Here is a 22,047-nt window from a genome sequence, read left to right on the forward strand (position 1 = left end):
ACAGTCATGAGTCCGATTTCTTGTGGTAAAAGAAAGATGTGTTGTACAGTTGACAAGATCTTAGGTTGCTCTGTGAAGCTTGAGCCAAGATCTAGAGTCTCTCTGGCAATTTTTAGTAACACAATACATTTTTTTTTTTTTTTGCATTTTTCCGAAGTTGGAAACGGGGAGGCAGTCAGACAGACTCCCGCATGCACCCAACCGGGATTCACCCGGCATGACCACCAGGGGGCGATGCTCTGCCCATCTGGGGCATCACTCTGCCGCAATCAGAGCCATTCTAGCGCCTGAGGCAGAGTCCATGGAGCCATCCTCAGCGCCCGGGCCAACCCTGCTCCAATGGAGCCTTGGCTGCTGGAGGGGAAGAGAGAGACAGAGAGGAAGGAAAGGGGGAGGGGTGGAGAAGCAGATGGGCGCTTCTCCTGTGTGCCCTGGCCGGAAATAGAACCCAGGACTCCTGCACGCCAGACCGACGCTCTACCACTGAGCCAACCAGCCAGGGCCACACAATACAGTTTAAATTTGGGGGATAGGGCTTGCAATATACCATGTGGCAGAGAAGCAGAGTCATTGGGTGTTAAATAAGAAAAAACTGAAATCAATAGTTCTTAGTTGATGTGAAGAAAATAAATATATATTCTGGTTCTTAAAGATTTGCAATTAAAAAGCCATCTGCCTATACTTAGTTGATATAATATTTAACTGTTAAAATAATAAAATAACTTTTTATTTTTAGATTTAGACTCTGAGTTTTCACAATATATTTCTTGGAAAATACATTCCAGGTAGAAGAATTGTATTCTGTAAATACTATTCCTGGCAATAAAAGTAAAAAAAAAAAATCCTTCTGAATAATTTTATGAAGCATCTACATTTCTGAGCAATTTCTGAATTGGTTTGCTCTGCTCTAACTGACAATATGTGATTTATGGATTTGGAATAATTGAATTTCTTGGATATCATATGTTTCAAGTAAGAAATATTACGTTTCCAGAAAAATAATTTTTAAGGCAGAAAAGATTGAAGTTACTCAAAATTCTGAAGCTTTATTTAGAAACTGTTCTAACCAAATGGTACTTAAGATATTTGTTGGGCAAAAAAGTTTGTAAAATCTGTATTTTCTAAGTTGCTCACTTTTATTGTTAAAAATGGCTACCCGGATATGTGATCTGTGAAACTGCTAATTACCTTTCTGCTTGGAAAGGGCCATTGTAACGCTACTGTGTGCTGGAGAAGGGGTTTCACGCCAAAAAGTTTTAAGAAGAGAAGAAGGAAGAGGAAGAAGGAGGCCATGTTTTTGCAGAGTTTGTGCAGAGAGTAGAAGGGAGTAGCTGTGCAGATGGAGAACAGAGGTGAGGGCTCTTGCAAGCTCTGCTGACACTGGTGGTGGTGGTGGGGTTTATGTTAGGAAGAAGCAGAAAAGATTCTCCCAGTTGTGGAACCAGAGAATGTGTGAGTGGGTTTTGGATCCCTCTGTATGTTTGTGTTTACTCGCCAGCCGTTGCGAGGCTAGAATAAAGGAATGACCCACCATTTTTTGGCTCTGCTGTTTCTTTATCATCTTGGGAACCTGCACCTGCATGTAGATGGCTGTGATGGCCGTGGCTACTGGCCATACAATGCTCTACGTTTCTGAAACGTGTTTGCTAAATAACCTTTGCAGAATTTTGAAGTAGTTATAGACATAGGGTTTCTAAGCATGCTACTTTTGAGCTAAATCAATGGAAAAAGCAGAGAGCAGCATATTGTTGTTGTCATCTTACCAAGCACAAGAAATGTAGAATTTTTCATGATGCGTGGTAATAGGTTGAATGAACTTCTTCAAAATTTGAAGTTACACATTTCATTCTACCTGTTAAACAGAAAATATTTAGTGAGTTAATGAAATTCTTCTATGAACAGTTTAAAAAACAAAACCAAACCATGAAATCTCTAAAGCAACTTCTCAACTTCACTGAGGGTTTGGCCTACACTTGCAAATTTTTTTGCTAGTTTTGCTCAGTCCATGGGTTGAACTGATCCATCAACTTCAAATTTCATGAAATGTCTTTTCAGACATCCTATTACAATGACAGTGGTGGACTGTGGCAGGCCTGTATAGGCACTCAGGGATAAGAGGCAGTTCCCCTCTGTGCTCTGAACTTTCTGAGAGGATGCAAATATAACTGTTGTCCATCTCTGGCTATTCAGCCCTAGGAATGTGGCCAGTTCAACTGAGAAACTGAATATTTGCTTATGTTTTCATTTACATTTACATTTAAATAATCACATGAGACATGATATTGGCTCTTGCCTCAGATAATACAGGCAGCCCTTAGCACTGTGAGTTTATGGCATGAAGAGTTCGAGTCTGTGTGTGAGTAGCGTTAACATTGGCTGCTCTGGATCATGGTCAGAGGTTTTCCTCAAATTATTGCCCCAGAATTTAGGTTCTAAATTCTGGGGCAATAATTCTCTACCAAAGAGATAATGGGGAAAAAACTTTAGGACATTTTTGGTTGTTCCAATGAGGGTGTTCTCCTGGCATTAGTGGGTGGGGCCAGAGGTTCTTAATGGCCTGGAATGCATAGGATGGTCGGCACAATGAATTACTGTCCACCTCAAATTCCAGTAGCAACTAATTTGACCAATGCAAATAGATTTGCAGTTTTCTAAATAGAGATGTTCTTTGACTTATGATGGAGTTATATCATGATAAACCCATTGTAAGTTGAAAATATGTCAACAGTGCATGTAATACACCTAGCCTACTGAATATCAGAGCTCTTAGCCTAGCCTACCTTAAACATACTTAGGATACTTACATCAACAGGGTATAATCCCACCATAAATCAAGGAGAGTAGTTACATTATCAGGACGTAAGTCAAGGAGCAACTGTAATTGCCTTCCTGTTCTTTTCACCAGAAATAGGAGACTTATGTGGGCATTTTGTAGACATGACAGGATGAGAAAACACAAAGCACAAGATCTGAAAAATGCTGGCAACATGGTACCCTGTGGAGTATCGGTTGTTTACCCTCATGATGGTGTGTTGACGTAGAGGTGAGGCTCACGTTGCTGCCCAGCATCACAACAGTGTCGTACTGCATGTCATAGCCCAGGAGAAGAGCAGATTCAAAGTACAGTTTCTACTGAGTGTGTATAGTTTTCGAGCCATCAGAAAGCTGAAAATTCCGCAGTCCAAACATTGACTGTCAGGGACCATCTGCATTATGGTTTCACTTGTGAGATCTCCTTGTGATCTCAGCCCTCTCTATAGTTAATTCTGTCTTTTGTGATCTGATCTTATTTCCTTCTGCCTCCCCAAGGACCTCAATTTCTAATTATGCTCATTGTGTCCTGTCTCTTCAACTTCCCTCTCTGTATTTGAGTGCACTCGAATCTGTCCTACCTCAAATGATACCTTTACTTATTTCATATACTCTAGCTGGGACCATCTTTGTCTCCTGTTCCATGCCAATCTCAGAAAAGAACGTGTATTCCCCTTACTATTTGAAGAAACTACGTTTTGTATTACAATGAAAAGAAAGCCCACACTATGTGCAGTTTGAAAACACACCATTTTATTACATAGACATATCAATAGAGTCATCATACCATGTTCCACTTTTAAATAACTGTATATATTTGTGTGTAGGTGTGTACACATACACACATATATATGTTTAAAAAATTCCAAGAGGAGTCCACCTTTATTATGCTTATACTAATGGCACCTTTTATAGCTAGTCTACAGCACACCATCGCACTCGTTTCACATATTTTAGTATCATGTTACTTTGTCCCCAGGGTAGGCTCATACACTGTAATGTAGTCAGTTACAAATATTCTAGGCCATAGTTCAAGGTATTGTGAAAATTAAATTTTCAAGTACTGTAACAATGTCTTCCTAATTTCCCTTAGCTATCTCAAAAAGAATTACTACACCCCCCCGCAAACATATCATTCTAAATAACTGAGCCCTGAAAATATTAGGTTAAAATAATTTACATTTAAAGATATAGCTATAGTTGGTTAAATACACTGTAGACTGGAAAATTGTGGAGATTGAATTTCTTCTTAACTTGACATCAAAGCAGTGATATGCCTACTTTTGTCCTTTATGTGTGATTTCATAAAGTATTTCAAAGGCATTAAAACATCTTGCCAATGTATTATAACTCTGTATTGTGCAAACATGTCTACAAAGAAATGCCAACTAGAAGTCGTCATGGGTTATTCTTTCAGTACAAAACTACATCCTTCAATAAATTCAGTAGAATCACATACACACAAGATATCTGCATTATATTAGTTGAGATCTTCAGAAACAATGACCATGCCTGCTTGTGTCATCCAGTGAACACTACTGATGTTGATTCACTATCTGAGGTTATTATTATGGCAACTTCTGCATCTACTGGGTAACAAAGTTATCCAAATGAGTTGGGAAACTTCAAAAACGACACCACACAAACATAGATCGGTTATTTCTTTTGACTGGATACAGCCAGAAATTCTTATGAGCTGATTTAAAGATGGTAGATGATGATCATGTTGCTCTGAAACTAAAAGACCTTCAGATTTTCATTAACTAGAATTATTATTTTCTTAGCACAATTAAAACTCATATTTTACTTCTAACTTATAGCATGTTCTCATACTGGATATTAAAAGCATTCATTTGCTTATGGTTCAGTAAGTAACTCATAAAAAAATGAGTTGAAAATTTATTAGATTTGGGGAAAAATAAAAGTATGCAATATAGTGAAAGTTATATATTTTAAAATCTCAGAATTCTTTATCTGCTGCCAGAGGTTATGTTCTCATAACTATTTTCAAAGATTTTTTTTGCCTATACATATTGTTGTAGTTTGTTATTTCACCATTCCATCATGGAATAAATAAATTTTGCTATGTAAATGTAAGCCTGTATTTTTATTTCCTTCTACAGAGTACTCTTTCAGGTTCTTTGGATATATGCATTCTTAAAAGCTATTTGTCTGTATTATTCCATGTGAATTGTAAAGCTAACAAAATACTAAATTAAATTATGGCAAAGCTAATTGCAACTTCATCATTCGGGCATATTTCATCTGTCCTTTTATACAATTGGGCTTTAAAACATTTAAAATATAAATATCATGAAAAATCATAAGTCATTATGTCTATATTTATCAAAATGGAAGTATGTGATTTAAAGTTAAGCCTATAGATCAACATTAATTATTGTTATTACATAAATACTATAATAATAGTAAAATAGCAAGATAAGTAATTCATCTTTATCCTACACTGTTCAGATCACTCAACTCTATAAATCTCAGCCATAATATTTACATACAGTAGACATAATAAAAAGAAGAAAAATGAACACATTTAGTAGAAATTAAAATATGTGATTTTGTGGGCATTGAAAGGTCTTGAACAATCGTTTTTCCATCTCTGTGGGAATGGAATCTTGATAATACCCCCACAGCATCGCAATTTTTCTACTACCTATTTACATTCATGAATGCTATAAATGTATGCTGTATATATTTTTAATATTTACAGTACATATATATATACACATGTGCACATACACATGCATACTTTGTTTTATTCTTAGACTCACTGATGAACATGCAGACTGATCTGCACAGTATGACAGTGCATGTTTGTTTGAAATGATATTCATTTACAACTTTTCGCTCTTGTGCAAAAATGCAAAAATATCATACAGATTAGTATACTCTCTCTAAAAAAATCTTTTTTTATGCTTCAAGTTTTTTGTCATTTACAAAGAAATTATGAAATATAGTTCCTGCACAAGTTGAAAATAATTACAATGTTTGTACAACAAGGCATTGCTGAGGTTTTGAATTGTGGCGTTCTTGAAGCCATCGTCTTTCAAAACAAAGACATCAATAAGTTATTACTTCTTGGTATTTGCACTTTTGGATACTTTTATGAAGTGCAGCATGATAAAGCCAGTCAAATAGCGTTTGTATAGACTATGCCTTTTTCTGTTTTATCTATTCCTCTTTTTTGTTTTCCTGAAACAAAGTCTTTCTTTTTTAGAACCATCTGGAAAGTGTTGAAATGACTGTACTAGAACATTTCTGGAAAGCTTTTCACCCAGTTCAAAAAGCTGAAGACATTAAGTGAGGCAAAATTAAAAAAGAATAATGTTAGTGGATGCTCAGGAGAAAGAACAGTAAATGCAAGAACTGTTTTTGTTTTATTTCCTAGTCCTTTGGTATTTCTTTGCCTCATGAAAATCCTAAAAAACAAATGTTCAGTTCTTTAAAACATTGATCATACTCTTCCATTAAATATCAGCTGTGGTCCTCCGTTGCTCATGTTGTCTGTCATTTCCTGTTAGGAAAATAACATGAATTAAAATTTCTTTCAGAGTAAGACATTGATTCGGTTAATAGATTTGCAAAACAGAAATTTCAAGCCATTGAAAAACTTGTTGAGTGTTGGGGAAGGGCAGTGACTGATACTGGTGTTGCATTAGAGAAAATGAAATTTCACGGCATCTTAGGGCACTTGAAAATGCTGAAGTGACATTCTATGAGAACAAAGTCTCTGACCCCCAAATCAGCTCAATCTCTCCCTAGTCCCAAATTTCCCCTTTCTTTCCTCAACTCTGTTTTGGAAAGACCTCACCTAGAAAAAAAGTAGGTGGTTATATGCCCAAGTTTCTCAATGCATAGGCTCCCTGCTGAGCGTGACAACAAAGTTAACTATAGGGTTACCTTAATTCTATAGAAATGTGTGTGGCTTTTTTGCTAAGCACTGAAAAAGGCCCACAAGGGAATCATAGCTTATTTGTGACTATGACCCACTGATAAATCACAGTGGAAAGATTATTTTTCATGACACTGTCACTAATACAGTAAAAAACAATAATGTATGGCTCTTAACATGTTTTTTTAAGGGAATACTTACTAAGCTAATAAGGAAAAAGACATGGGAATGCAATGAAAATTTAAATACAAAGGATGATCTAACACAGTGGTCCCCAACCCCCGGGCTGCGGACCAGTACCGGTCCGTGGGCCATTTGGTAACCGGTCCGCAGAGAAAGAATAAATAACTTACATTATTTTTGTTTTATTTATATTTAAGTCTGAACGATGTTTTATTTTTAAAAAATGACCAGATTCCCTCTGTTACATCCGTCTAAGACTCACTCTTGACACTTGTCTCAGTCACGTGATGCATTTATCCATCCTACCCTAAAGGCCGGTCCATGAAAATATTTTCTGACATTAAACCGGTCCGTGGCCCAAAAAAGGTTGGGGACCACTGATCTAACATAAAGAGTTCCATTTGCAATGATAAAAAAATTTGTCAATTTAAGGAAAATTTGAAAGTTCTGAATTAGTGTTTTATTAAACATTAAATTCTTTTCTACATAATGAAAGGTAGTAAGGAGGTGTGAGGCCCATTCACGTGCCTCATGGTTAGTGCACCATATTATGAATAATATTTAGGCAAAACTTTCTAAAAATAGATGAAAACCTCTTTTCTCACTTGAACAAGCCTATTTGCAACAGAGCGGTAAAGAATAATTCAAATAGAAATTACTTTCTCAATTATCTCTCATGCCTATCCATTTATATCTACGCTCTGTTTGGATGAATTAATAATTTCAAAGTAAAATGTTTGCTTTTTATCAATTTTAGGACTTCTTCCAAATATTTATTTGAAAATGAAAGTTATCTATACCTTGGTTTTTAGTCATTTCTTTTTGAAAATTCAGGAAGGAAGGGAACATAGAGTGAAAACACTCGCTTTTCCTGTATTGGGTGGTTTTTGAAAGTTGCTTAGAAGGTACAATGAAGAACTTGAAGGTAGAAATTGGCCTGGTGTTTGAACTTTACTTTTGAAAACTTTGCTGTCTTTTTAAAAATATCATTTATATATTTTTACTGATTGATTTGAGAGAGAGAGAGAGAGAGAAACATCAATTTGTTGTTCCATTTATTGATGGTTGATTGTTGTATATGCCCTGACCAGAGGTTGAACCCACAACCTGGGCATATCAGGATGATGCTCTAACCTACTGAGCTACCCAGCCAGGGTGAAAACATTTCTGTCCTATAGAAGATGGTGTAGAGATTCTTCCAAGAAAATTCTGGGAAAGGGGACAACAGGCTTTAAAGATGTTCCTTTCATAGGAAGACCTGTCTTCCTATGCAAAGCATCCTGGCCCCTTCTAGACAATAGGGGCTGGTTATCTTGTCCCTGGGTATTTGGTATATCTCCCCTGAGTAAGGTGCTATGAAATTACCAGGAAAAAAAAAAGCCTGAAAACTCAAACCCCTTTAGGATAATGGCTCTGACTGGAAGTGGAGAAGACACTGTAGAGCCAGCAGGCACCCTTTGTGGTCCCATGATGCTTCAGCTGAGGGGCTGGCTCTGCTCAGGATATGTGAGGTGGGAGCAGGTCTAAAAATACACTGAGATCATTGGGCTGGGGCTACATTAATAGATAAGAAAACTGATTTGTGGCTTCATTTAAGAGCTCAGTGTTGGTGGCAAGATAAGTAGAAATAATCCCTCCAAAACAAAATGATCCTTCACAAATTCACAAATACATCTTTTCCTGTTTCTCCTATGAAAACAAAAATACAATATCCTAATAAATTTATAAGAAGTCTCTTAGGTTTTTTTTCCTTCTTCTAAAAGGACTTTGCCTTAAAAATGTAATTTAAAAACCATTTAAAAAAACTAATCTAATGTATAATCTTTAACTGCAGGATTAAAAACTTCAGTTTTTAAAAATCTTACAGAAAAATGTTTTTTTTTCCTTAACTAAATTCACCCTAATAGAGGTACAGTAAAATCACTGATAGAAAATAACAGTGAAAGTCAGTTTCTAAACGGATGAGTATCTTGACTTCATTTGCAAGTAGGCATGTCCAATGTAACGAGATTATATTCTAAATCTGGGCCTGACCAAATGAAAATATTTGCAAATGGATTTACTTTCTGCAATTGGGCCATAGTATCTATGTGACTTTCTGTATTTCCGATTCTGTTGTTTCATCAAACCAAGAATGTTGACTATTTTCAGCAATCCAAAATATGGGAGATAAATTTGAAATATATCACATCAGATACTTTACAAGAAGAAAGTTTTCATACAGAATTTTCACTGTATTAGTGTCAGACTTATCTGCTCATGCAATTGTGACATGAGGGAGATACCGTTTGTCTTAATCAGATACATCTATAAATAAAAACAAAACTCTGGTCTGAGAATGATGATACTGAGTCAGAATCATGATGCAGCAGAGAATAAAGGAGTCATGAGTCATCCAAGCAGAAATGTGTTTGGATGCTTATAGGCAGGCTGAATATTCTAAATACTCAACCAGCTTTCAAGCTGTGAAACTCCACCATGTAGGTTTATGTCCGGTTCTCAAAATAGCTCTTTAAAAAAGCGATACTTTGAGGAACCACACCCAGCATCAGTCCAGACTGATCTGCTGACACCATGGCTTCCTACAAGAGGAGGTACTTCCTGCAGTGACATCACAACATGGCAACTCCCTAGAAATCAGCGTACCTTGTAGGTAACTCTGGTGTCGGGGGCACCACCGGGCAGCTGGGCAAGTCGGTTATTTCAATAGCCCTCAATCTCTAATATAAATATAACAATTATACAATAAATATTGCACAAACACATACACAGAAAAGGAAATCACACACTAGTATAAAAAAATAGAGCATAAAACAGCCACTATCTAAATATATAATGATAATCTGTTGTGAACAATACACATTTCTTTACATTAACAGCCTTACTATTTGCACTATTAACTCTTTTTTGAAGGACACACATAAATCTGTTCAGAATTGCTTTCTTGGAACAATTTAAGAGCATTTACTCCCATGTTTGAATGCATAGGTTATATACAAAATCGGAACACATAAAACTACAGAATAAATATTTTTTTCTTCAAAATACCATTTATAGAAATATGCAACAGTAACTTGCTATATTCTTTCTTCTGTGGTTGTATAGTTTTAGTTCCATCATATCAAGTAAAATATGATGTAGCCATTATTTTGATGAGTTTATGTCACAGATGTTTTATCTTTTTCTTAATAGATCCAGTAGCAGGAACTAAATTTTAAAATAAGTGCAAATATAGTAAAAACAGACAGCTCAATATATCATTTGTCCTTTTCTCTGGTAAATGTAACTTCCTGTTTGAATGGGTTTCATGAAACAATTTTGCAAGGAACATTGTTTAAAATACAGGCAAAGCTACCCAAATATGCATGAAGTGTAGATGAGAATTAAATGAAGTTTTATTTGAATTGTAGTTTCTGCACTGATAGGCAAGGCTTTTTGTTGCCTTATTAAAAGGCCCTTTTGTGCTTGAAAATCTAATTTACATAATCAAATGCATCCATTTTACAAGCACAAGGGGTAGGCTAGAAAGCCGAATTCATTTGATTTCTAAAATTGGCGTTGTTGAGTTGAGAGTGTATTTAGTCTTTTTCCTCTGCACAATACGTAAATATCCATATTTATCAGGCATTTCATATTTTACGAAATCCTGTTTTAGGAACTGTGTTTTTGTATAGAGAGGCTACAAAATTGCGTTGAAAATAGGTGTACCCACAATTGCAAAGAAAAAAATAATAAATTCCTATCCTTAGTCCTTATAGGACCAAAATTCCATGAACTCTAATTTCTCACATCCTCATCTGAAGCTCCCAGTGGAGTCACCTAGACTTGACTGCGGTCTTCCTCACATAAGGGCAGCGAGAGGACAGAGGACAAGACTCACTTTCTCAGCCATCTCATGAGAGTGATGCAGCGAATGCTCCCTCTCGGAGAACATTCTCCTCTGTTCGTAGCTGGCTAGTCGGCAAGTGAGCCAGGAAGAGAGCGTGCAGCCGCCGATGCCGATGCACGCCAGGGACATGGAGGCCAGATGCAGGGGATAGAGGGAAGAGGTCTTTTTTGTCACTGCCCGGAGGAACTGAAAATTTAGGATGCCCCCGATGAGTCCACAGATGCAGCAGGCGGAAAAGAGGATCATCTGATAAGAAAGAGGAAAAAAAAAGGAAAGAAAGAAATGGAGCAGTGGAGAGGGCAAAGCTGACTCAACACGGTGCGTGTTCTGCTGCCCGTCAAAGGTGGTTGAGCGACAATAAAGAGGGGGTGCCTGTGGGGCTCCCTGGAGATGGGGACTATGCTTTCACCAGGGTTCTGTGGAATCCGACTCAATGGCGAGGTTATAGGCCACAGTGATTCAGGAGCTCATAGCTGACTCTCTAGAAAGGACAGGGACGCATATCATGAAAACCTTGAAGTAAGCAAAACTCGTCTTCTAGGCAGATTCAGATTTAAGTAATACTTATTTAATATCTATTGTGTGCTACTATGCTAGGAACATGAACAGATATCGCAATTAACCCATTCAGCAATCATCTGAGTGAGGCAGGGATACACATTTTGAGAAATAAATGGTGAGCGGGTAACAATCAAATTCAGGGACTGAACCCATATGTTTTTACTCCAAACCTAGTTTCACTATGTTAATTCCCCCCCCCTCAAATATCTAAATATCCCCTCACTGAATTGCCATTAGTTCCACAAGACTCTCAAATCTTTCTACTTCTCTCGCTTTATGATTTTAGGAAGTTTAGTTGACTATTTAATTTACCAAAACTTCATTGTGTGTGTATCTACTTCCACAACAGAAGGTTTAGGGACTCCCTAGGAACTGACCCTTTATCTTGCAAATCTTTTGTTACTATGTGACACCATAGTGAAGCATACACAATAAATATTCCAATAATTATTCCAAAAATACCATCGGATCACTTGCTTTGGAGAAACTCAGTACCTGGCTTTACTTTTGATCCAACTGTTGGCTTGATCTGTGTCTCTAGTAATAGAGCTAAAGTGTTTTATTCTACATAAATATCACAGAATTTCTCACAAAAACAAGTATAATGCTTTCTGTGTAGTACATGTTCTGTGACTATTTAATAAATTTTACTGAATAATTTAATAGCTCTAATAATTTTAATTTGTATGAGTATCTAGGGATTTTATGATACTTTATAGCAGAGGTCGGGAACCTTTTTGGCTGAGAGAGCCATGAACACCACATATTTTAAAATGTAATTCTGTGACAGCCGTACAATGACCCTTGTACATTATTCATTATCCAATAAAAATTTGGTGTTGTCCAAGAGGACAGCTGTGATTGGCTCCAGCCACCCACAACCATGAACATGAGCCGTAGGAAATGGATTGTAATACATGATAATGTTTTATATTTTTAAAGTTTTTTTTTTTTATTAAAGATTTGTCTGTGAGCCAGATGCAACCATCAAAAAAGCCACATCTGGCTCGCGAGCCATAGGTTCCAGACCCTTGCTTTATAGTATGATACTATAGTAATTTGATTATCTAATCTTATTTCAATCATTCTCTGGAATAGAATTTCTGTTCTTGTTACCTCTCTTGTCCATTAATATAGCTTATATATTCTTGGCTTAACAATATTTTTTACTCCCTAAAAATAATTTTGCTATTTCCTTAGATTCTTGGGTGTAAAGCCCAAACCTGGTCCTAACTTTCTCAGAAATTTTTCCTGGACTTTACTGGTCTCCTCCTTCGGCATAATTCCTCAGGGTGAACAGCTATATAACTTACTTTAGCATTGAATTCTACATTATCAGGTGATTTTTTGCTGTTGAGAGTTGAATTTAGCAAGCCCTGATTGAACACCTAGCATTTGTTGGGTTCTGAGTGAGGTCTTAGTTGGTGTTACAGAAAAGAATAGCTCATAGTCATTCCCCTTGAGTACAGTGCAGTCTTGGAGAAGGCCCGACATTCCAACATGGCATGTCACATTACTAAGAAAGAGGGCTGAATGGGCTGTCCTCAGAAGAGGGAGCAGGGGAATTCAGCCCAACCCGTGGTTTCAGAAAAGACTTCCTTGAAAATATGTCATCTGAGCCAAGGGTAAGGCCATGGATGTTTGAAACAGCACAATAAAATGGCATAATGGGCAGAAAGAACTACAAGTAGTTCCTTTTATTCTCCTGCTTAATTCAGCATTCCATATGGTCTATCTCACAGTATTTATTATCAAGGCTGAAGATCCAGGATAGATGAGTAATATCTTCTTTACAGTAATTAAATATAAAACTGAGTATCAATTACCAAATAATTGAATCATTTCAAATGGGAACCCGTAGCTTCCAATTTTAAGTAGACTTCACCAGTTATATTCCATTTTAAAGTATAGTCAGGTGGAATGTAGTTTCTTGAAATATGTATTTCAATGTTTAGACATTCTCAGAAAATATGGAAAGATATATTTTAGCTTTTAAGTGATTACTATAATTAAGAAAAATGACAAATTTAAGTGACTATTAGAGGAAAGTATATATTTCTTCTGAGGTTTTTCTCAGTCATTCTTCAAAGGCATGACACTTCATTAACATGGGCAGACATTCTCACATAGGAATTAAAATGTAAAATCTATTCCTAAGTTTATAATCATCTACTATTTTCAAATCACACCAGGCTGGAGTATCTAAACTTCAGAGATATTTGGAGTGGAGAAATTTTTATATGACTTTTGAAAGAAAGACAATCCTTGATAGGTTAATATAATTTATGAAAACTTGAGGTAGTACAGGAGGATGATGGAGGTGATACTTTCTAAAAAGTTTAGATGTTAAGATATTTTTTCTAACTTATAAGAGAAGTATTTATATAAAGATAGAAAAGAGACACTATGCCTTTAAAAAAAATCACTTCCCTTCTCTTCCTTTCCCTTCCTTTCTTCTGTGGAATAAATATTTTTGTCCTTCCAAAATTTATATATTGAAGCCTAATCCCCAATATGATGGCATTGGGAGGTAGTCCTTTGGGAAATAATTAGGTCATGAGCGTGGAGCCTTCATGAATGGGATCAGTGTCCCTATCAAAGAATCTGGAGAGCTCTCTTCCCTCTTTTGCAATGAGAGGAAACAGCCAGGAGATCCTGTGACCTGGAAGATGGCCTTACCAGAACCCAACGCTGCTGGCACCCTGACCTTGAACTTCCAGCCTCCAGAATCATGAGAAATAAATGTCTGTTGTTTATAAGCCACCCAATCTATTGGCAGGTTCTTAGAGAAACCCTAACAGATTAAACACTTTCCCTTCCTTCCTCCCCAACTCTTTCTTTTCATTCAAGTTCCAAAAAAAATTGCTACTACATAGCCATAAAGAGTCTTGGTAAAAAAAAAGGTGTAGAAAGAATGAAGACCATGTCTAAAGAGTGATGGGAGAATCATAGACGCAAATTATAAGCCTCTAAGAAAAACAAATATTTATGCAAAGATTTCCCTCTGTGCAAGCTTTTTGTTTTCTGGTTTTTATTCTGTGAGAGGAGAGGCAGAGACAGACTCCCACATGTGCCTCATCCAGGATCCACCAGCAAGCCCACAAGGGGGTGATGCTCTGCCCATCTGGGACGTTGCTCGGGTGCATCTGGAGCCATTTTTTTAGGCCTGAGGTGGGCTGATGTTCTACCACTGGGCGAACTGGCCAGGGCTTCCTCTGTGCAATTTTTAAACATCACATCTCATATGTCTAAAGCAATGGGGCCTTCATTTGTTTTGTCACAATAGATATTCACACAGAGAAAGGTGTGATTAGAAAAAGAGTTACACAAAATACCTGCACTACTCCCCATTCTTGGTCTTCCCTTGGAAACTCTTGTTAGGCTCAAAGATCTCTTACTAGGGTCCACGTGCAGTATTCATTTTGCCAGTCTTTAAAGGTCTGTGATATTTCCTATTGTACTCCATAAAATAAACCATGCTTTTTCCTTCTTTCCAAACTCTCATAAAATGACATGGGAGGCGGTGGGGAATCCACACTTGCGCGTGCAGAAGTTGTCCTCCAGCCAACATCAGAGTTAACCGGGAGCTTGTTCCACATCCGCGAACCCATGATAGTACCAGAAAACATCTGAAAACACTTACGTCTGCATTCACAGTAATAAAGTCAAATTAAATAAAAAATCTTTGGGAATTAACTGTAACTATAACAACACAGCTGTTTCACTGCTTTGTTAAATTAACTTCACAGTCAAACACAGCCAGCAATCTTTAGGTCTGCTTCCATATTTAAATAGTTAAATTTCCCATGAACTCAAGTTATGTCTTTTTCAGCTTATTGAAGGATTAATGTGAATGTTGGGAGTCTATAAATTGGAAAAGTGGAGACTATCATTCACAGAAGTCATTAAGGGTTGCATATTCATGTATTTAAAGAATTTTCTTTCTCTCTTTCCCTCCCTCCCTCCCTCCCTCCCTCCCTCCCTCCCTTCCTTCCTTCCTTCCTTCCTTCCTTTTCCTTCCTTCTTTTCATCCTTCCTTCCCTCCTTTGTTTCTTTCTTCCCTCCTTCCTTTGTTTCTCTCTCTCTTTCTCCCTCTCTCTCTCTCTTTGGTCATAATCTCTAATAGTCTTGATGGGTTTTTTTGAAAATAAAAAAGCCAGGATTTATTAGTCAGTCTTCTGTTTATCCTCAAAGAATAACATTCAACATATGAAAGTTGGCTAGTCAGTATTTGCATTTTTGAGTTCTAATATTTCAAACACTTCAATGCACAACACAAACAAGGCAGAAACTTACGATGAGTCCAGATTTTTTTTTGGCGCAAAATATTCCACATATGCCGCAAAGAAGAAACTGAAAAAAAAAAACGAACAACGATTATTTCACATCCAAAGATAAGAGACTGCCTAGTTTTTAGCTTGTAGTTCATGCATGACATTTGCTCCAGGGAAGCTGGGAAGGTTCATACTCCCATCCAAAGCTGGAAAGGAAAATACTCCATTCCAGAACAGAAGGAATAAAAGTGCAAACGCTAATGAAGTTTACTTTGCAAGGTTGATAACAGGTAATTATAGCATCTAAGCAAAACTTGAGTCAGTTTGACCACCTAGGAAAATTATGAAGTAAGTGAATTTAGTTTTGCTCCTTTGGTTTCCATTCACTATCTTCTTGTCCTTTCCTACTTCTTCAGGGAGAACAGTGGTGTAATATAATCATTCATACTAAGCAGTTAGAACCCAATGGGCTATACTCTAGGCAGGGAATCTAGCACAAATGAAAAGATAAGGCAGCAAATAGGGAGAGCTTTTCCTATAGAGGAACAACAACAAAATTTGGTTAAAAAAAGAAAACTGGGTAATGGCCCTAGCCGGTTGGCTCAGCAGTAGAGTGTCAGCCCAGCATGTGGAAGTCCCAGGTTCGATTCCCGGCCAGGGCACACAGGAGAAGCACCCATCTGCTTCTCCACTCTTCCCCCTCTCCTTCCTCTCTGTCTCTCTCTTCCCCTCCCACAGCCAAGGCTTCTCACTTCAGAAAAATACAAAAAAAAATTAATAAAAAATAATGGGTAAGAAAAGTTTCCCTTTGCAAGGAAATTTTCTGAGTAAGGGAATGAAATGCTTATAAAGCAAGCAACAATGCAACCAGACAGATCAGGGAACACAAGGATATATAAGAATTTGGTATATAATATTAGATGATCTTTCAAGTTAATGGAGGAAACATCAGGATGATTTATTCAACAAACAAAATTAAAACAATTTGTTAACCTACACTACCATTATATATCAAAATGTCTATGAAACGGTTTGAATATTTATATGCATAAAATACAAATGTAGAAAGAGATGCTTAAAGCTAAATATTTATAGAATTTAGAGGCATGGTAAGGATCTTCTAGACATAGCCATCAAACAAAAGGAAAATACTTATAAATATTAATACAGAAAATTGTAATTTTGATAGTCAAAAATATTGTAACTCACAAAGGCAAAAAAATTGGGATTATGTTCTGAAAACATATGACAGACAAAGGGTTAACATATATGCACAGATTTAACAGAATCATTTTGTACCACACAGCCGTGAGAAGATAGAGTGCAGAACTTGAGAAGGCTTGTGTACTTGCACAATTTTCAGAAGCCTTGAAAGCTATTTCTGAGTGAACACTTTTCACCCCACTCTGTGTCCTCATCAGTGGTAGTTAACCTGGTCCCTACTGCCCATTAGTGGGCATTCCATGGTGGGTGGTAGTGGAGCAACCAAAGTATAAATAAAAATATAGATTTAACTATAGTAAGTTGTTTTATAAAGGTTTATTCTGCCAAACTTAGCGAAAACCCGACATAATGGACTTGGTAAGTAATTATTATTATATGCTTTAACTTGCTGTAACTCTGCTTTATAAACTTTATAAAGTAAAGTTACTTCCCTACTTTATAAATCACCATGACTGTGGAACCGGTGGGCGGTTAGAAAATTTTACTACTAACAGAGATACAAAAGAGGGCGGTAGTTATAAAAAGGTTGACTGCCCCTGCTCTAGATGGTCTTGCCCTCACAGGGACTCTTTCTGACTGACCCCGTCTCACATCTTTCTGGGCTGGGCCAAAGCCGCTCCAGTTTGGACCAATTTTGTGCTTTCCGTGCTTCCAAGCTTCAGATCCAAGCCTCAGCCTGCCCTTCCCCTTGCTTCCCTGACTAACCCATTATTCACCCAGAAAATCCATTCACCTGGAACTCATTCTTGAAATAATTTGAAAGCAGTTCTTTGGATCACTTTTGAAATCTACGAATATTATTTATTCACAGCAAAGCCCAAGGGGACCTCAGGAGGGTACGCTGAGTTCTCCACTCAACCACGTGGTTGGAACATTGAGGTGGAAATAAAATAGCTTCTTTCTATTGACCCCTAAGAAAAGGCAGCTCAGGGCCCAGCAGGGGGAAGGCAGAGTAGGAGGGGCATCAAACAATATTTTTTCACGCTCAATCTGGCCTGGAGTGTAAGTACTTCCCAATAGTTACTTTCATTAGGACACTCAAAATCCACATTCCTTAGAGGAAACTTGTAATCAGAGAGAAAACAGTCCCATGTATTCAGAAGTATATAAAATCATGGAATTTCTAAGGAGGCTTTAAGGAATCTTGGCTGAAGTTTAGCCATCACAGTTTATTGAAAAGTTAAAACAAGTACAAAAAAAGCAGCAAATGATATTTTATTTCATTGGCTTGCAATTCATAGCACTGGAGAGGGTCAGAAAAGATGACTTAATTTAGCCTTCACAGTGTACACATGGGGAAGCAGAGGTCCAGACAGGGTTAGATGCTTGATCAAGGTCATACATCAAGGTCACAAATCACAAAGTAATATAAGGTTTTATTAAGTCTTGAAGTTAATTAATTCTAATAATCTAATAGAAATGCTTTTACAAAGGGTTTTTCAGTATTAGTGTCGTGTATTATACTAGGAAATCCAACTCCAGGTGTTCAATGGACACCTGACAACTTACAATTGCTCGCCTTTGCCATTGTTAATTCTTGTTATATTAAAAATAATTATGAGATTAGTCAATTGTATTGTAGTCTAAAATTAAGTATACCTTATTATATAGGGAATTTGTAATAATATTTCAAGATACTTTTTTTTGGTGGCTCAACATAGCTTCAACCAGGGTGCCAAACACTTTCCACATTATAGAAATTATAAAACAGGTAAAAAATAATTTAGTTAAAAGAAGTAAAATTGACACATCTATACACACATATATATCTTGAATTAGATATACACTTTTCCAAGAGAAAATATAATTTTATTGCTGAGAAGATGGCTGTTTAAATCCAGGGAGAGTTATTTGTCTTTCTCAATGAAATTATGTAAATTAAACAATTTAAAGCTAGGACATTAAGTGTAACTAAGTAATAAAACTAATTAGTTCTCCAAGTGGAATTCATCTGATTGCAATTTGGATTAGACGCTATAGATAACTAAGGTTGTGAACTCGTTGTAGGATGAAATGGAGATGGCATCCAATATTTTGAGTGGATCCTGTAAACAAAAGGTCCATGGAGCCTTCTGTTTTTGCTTAGGATGTAGAGAGTCCAAAGATGTTCATTCCATGATAACAATAAGAAAAACAAGATAGAGCACAGACTGGCAGCTTTTCTAGAGTGCATTGGAGAGTTAAGATTCCAAGGCAAAGGAATAACTGCAATTCAAAGAGAAATACAATGTTCCCCCCAAAAGCCTGGATACAGAAACTGTCCCCCGTTGCAGAGATGGGAGGGAGGAGATGCTAGTTGTCGTGTGTGTGTGTGCGCGCGCGTGCGCGTGTGCGCACATGTGTTCAGGGTGAGTGTGGGGTACCAAGGCAAAGCCCTGCTCCTTCCATAGGCCTTCGTTCTTAAAAATCAAATGCTTTAAGCCCTTGGCAGAGGAGTAGCAAAACTTGAAATTCCCAAAGCCTTTGCAAATATAGATTGCTCCTAAAAATGGAGAGAAAGTAGAAGGAAAATTCTTTATATAGGAGAAGAGGCAAAATTCATGTTGGGACTAACATCCTCTGCCTATTCTAAAGGAGAGTCATCAACCACGGGGCGGGGGCACCGTGCACACAAAACCAACCACAGAGACAAGACCAAGTTTGGCTCTCTCAGGGAACAGGGTAGAGAATACTGAGAAAGTCCTGCCACCTAAGGCCTGATCACAGGGCCTTCTTAAACCGAGACTGTACTAAAGCAACAAAGAACTGTCATCTCCACTGCCACCTGCCCCGTACCATGAGCCTTATAAATGGGAGTAATGAGCCACAGCAGTCTACACTAAAGGAGAGGCAAGAGAGTGGGAGGACAGCTCCCTACAGGGAGGTGAGCACTGACACTGAATAACGTTAAGGTCACCATCATTGGATTCGATAAACTACCGTGTACCAAAGATAGTCATTATAACAGTAAATTCAAATCCTTATTAGAATAACTTCACATTTCACACTAACAGCTTACAGAAGATACTAAGATAAAATACTCTGAGGTTCTGAAAAGAAAGAATTTTGGACTTTGAACTACACATCAGCCGCCCAAATCTTACACAAGAGATTATAAGAAAGAACATGCTTATTTGGGCAAAAGCACTGTGGTAGGTTGAGTTACGGCTCTCCAAAGATATACATATATCAGTCCCCAGAATCCACGAGTGTTACCTTATGTGGCAATAAAAAGCTTTATAGATGCAATTAAATTAATAATCTCCAGATGCATAAATTAATGTGAATTATCCAGGCTGTCCTTACATGTAATCACAAGCGTCCTTTAAGAGGAAGACAAGAAGGTCAAAGGAAACAGAAAGCTACACGAAGACACCAAAGAGATAATGAGAAAAAACTTGACTGATCGCTTTGAAGATGGAGAAGAAAGCCACGAGGCAACAGGTATTGGAGGCCTTTGTAAAAAGGGGAGGACAAGGCAATGGGCTTCCCCCGGATCCTCCAGAAGGCTGCGGCCCTGAAGACTTATTCTAAACTTGTGGCCTCCAGAACTTGGGAGAATAAATTGCTGTTGTTTTGAGCCACAAAGGTTGTGACAATTTGTTCCAGCAGCAGTGAGAAACTAATATAGGCTCTGAAACATTTTTTCTCTAAAGGAATTATTACTACTAGATGCTGTTCTTCAGAAAGACAATGGGGGAGACATGAGATAAGAAAGGAAGGTAGAACAAAAGCACAAAATAACACAATAAATGTTTTAAATTGAAAGATAGTGATTGGAAAAGTTACTATCTGCTTAGAATGAATACCCCAGGTGATTCTGGCGTGAGAGATCGGAGATTGGGGTAAAGAAGGTGTAAGTAAACTGTTCTAAGATTCTGTATCACTAGTGGAATGAAAGAGAACTCAACTCTTTCTAGATGTTAATAGAAAAGAAGAACTTTAAATTTGGGCAATAAAATATAGAAGACCAAAAAAATGAAAATAAAAACATAACAATTACAATAAAGATAGAACCAACAATGTCAAGAAAGTTAAAAACTGAAAGTATATAAATGAAGTTATAAAGTAAATTGGGGCCCTGGCCAGTTGGCCCAGTGGTAGAGCGTTGGCCTGGCGTGCAGGAGTCCCAGGTTCGATTCCCGGCCAGGGCACACAGGAGAAGCACCCATCTGCTTCTCCACCCCTCCCCCTCTCCTTCCTCTCTGTCTCTCTCTTCCCCTCCCGCAGCCAAGGCTCCATTGGAGCAAAGTTGGCCTGGGTGCTGAGGATGGCTCTGTGGCCTCTGCCTCAGGCTCTAGAATGGCTCTGGTTGCAACAGAGCGGTGCCCCAGATGGGCAGAGCATCGCCCCCTGGTGGGTATGCCGGGTGGATCCCGGTCAGGCGCATGCGGGAGTCTGTCTGACTGCCTCCCCATTTCCAATTTCTGAAAAATACAAAAAAAAAAAAAAAAAAGTAAATTGGTATCATTTCAATAACATAAGCAATCAGACTAAATGTGAATGCATTCAATTTTCTTAAGAGGAAGCAACAGAGAAAGGGTCAGGCTCCCAGTTTTCTCCTTCTCTCTCTTCCTCTTTGTTTTTCCCTTTCTCACTGGTTTTCTCTCTCTTTTTCTCTCTCAGCAGGGACCTACAAGTTAGTTAATGAATTCTGTTTTTTAAATTTGTATTGATTAGAGAGAGAGGGGTGGGGGAGAGAAAGAAACATCAACTTGTCGTTCCACTTATTTATGCACTTATTGATTGATTCCTGTATGTGCCCTGACTGGGGATCAAACCCACAACCTTAGTGAATCAGGGTGCTGCTCTAACAAACTAAGCTACCTGGCCAGGGCTATGATTTCTTTATTAATATGTATTTTGCCCAAAAAACTTTATTTTGAAAAAGAACTAAGAGTAAAATAGGCTATTGTAGAATTTTTTAGTTTAAACTGTGTAATGGAAAATTTTGGAACCATGGTTATAATGGAAGCAGGTAAAAGCGGCCATTCTCTCAGCTGGTCAGGAGAACAATCAAGTGCTGGGCAGATGGATGATGACAGACAGTGGGCCAAGCTTGTTTTAAGACAGCTTATGGGACTGTTTTTCCCACATAACATTTACCAACCTCAGATGAAATAATTTTCACTGAGATTTGCTATTACAGAGATACACTCATTAGTAAAGAGGTGCGTACTTTTTCTTCTTAAGATAATAAGTTGAATCACAAATCGAAC

General features: G+C 37.5%; 1 protein-coding gene across 4 annotated transcripts in view; it reads right to left on the reverse strand.

Annotated features, from left to right (window-relative positions):
• Positions 1–3,576: 3,576 nt before the first annotated feature.
• Positions 3,577–22,047, reverse strand: part of TMEM196 (transmembrane protein 196) — a 48,348-nt gene continuing 29,877 nt past the window's right edge. For 2 of the 4 annotated variants that reach the window (XM_066238874.1, XM_066238873.1), the window contains exons 2-5: positions 15,648–15,704; positions 10,782–11,036; positions 9,548–9,621; positions 3,577–6,340 (exon numbers count right to left, since the gene is read on the reverse strand). In XM_066238874.1, coding sequence (XP_066094971.1) covers positions 6,334–6,340; positions 9,548–9,621; positions 10,782–11,036; positions 15,648–15,704 — 393 coding nt within the window. In that variant the 3' untranslated portion in view covers positions 3,577–6,333. The remainder of the gene's footprint in view (positions 6,341–9,547; positions 9,622–10,781; positions 11,037–15,647; positions 15,705–22,047) is intronic. The other 2 variants (XM_066238876.1, XM_066238875.1) reach the window with 1 other exon arrangement.

The sequence above is a fragment of the Saccopteryx bilineata genome, chromosome 7, assembly GCF_036850765.1.
Source record: "Saccopteryx bilineata isolate mSacBil1 chromosome 7, mSacBil1_pri_phased_curated, whole genome shotgun sequence".
Taxonomy (NCBI): domain Eukaryota; kingdom Metazoa; phylum Chordata; class Mammalia; order Chiroptera; family Emballonuridae; genus Saccopteryx; species Saccopteryx bilineata.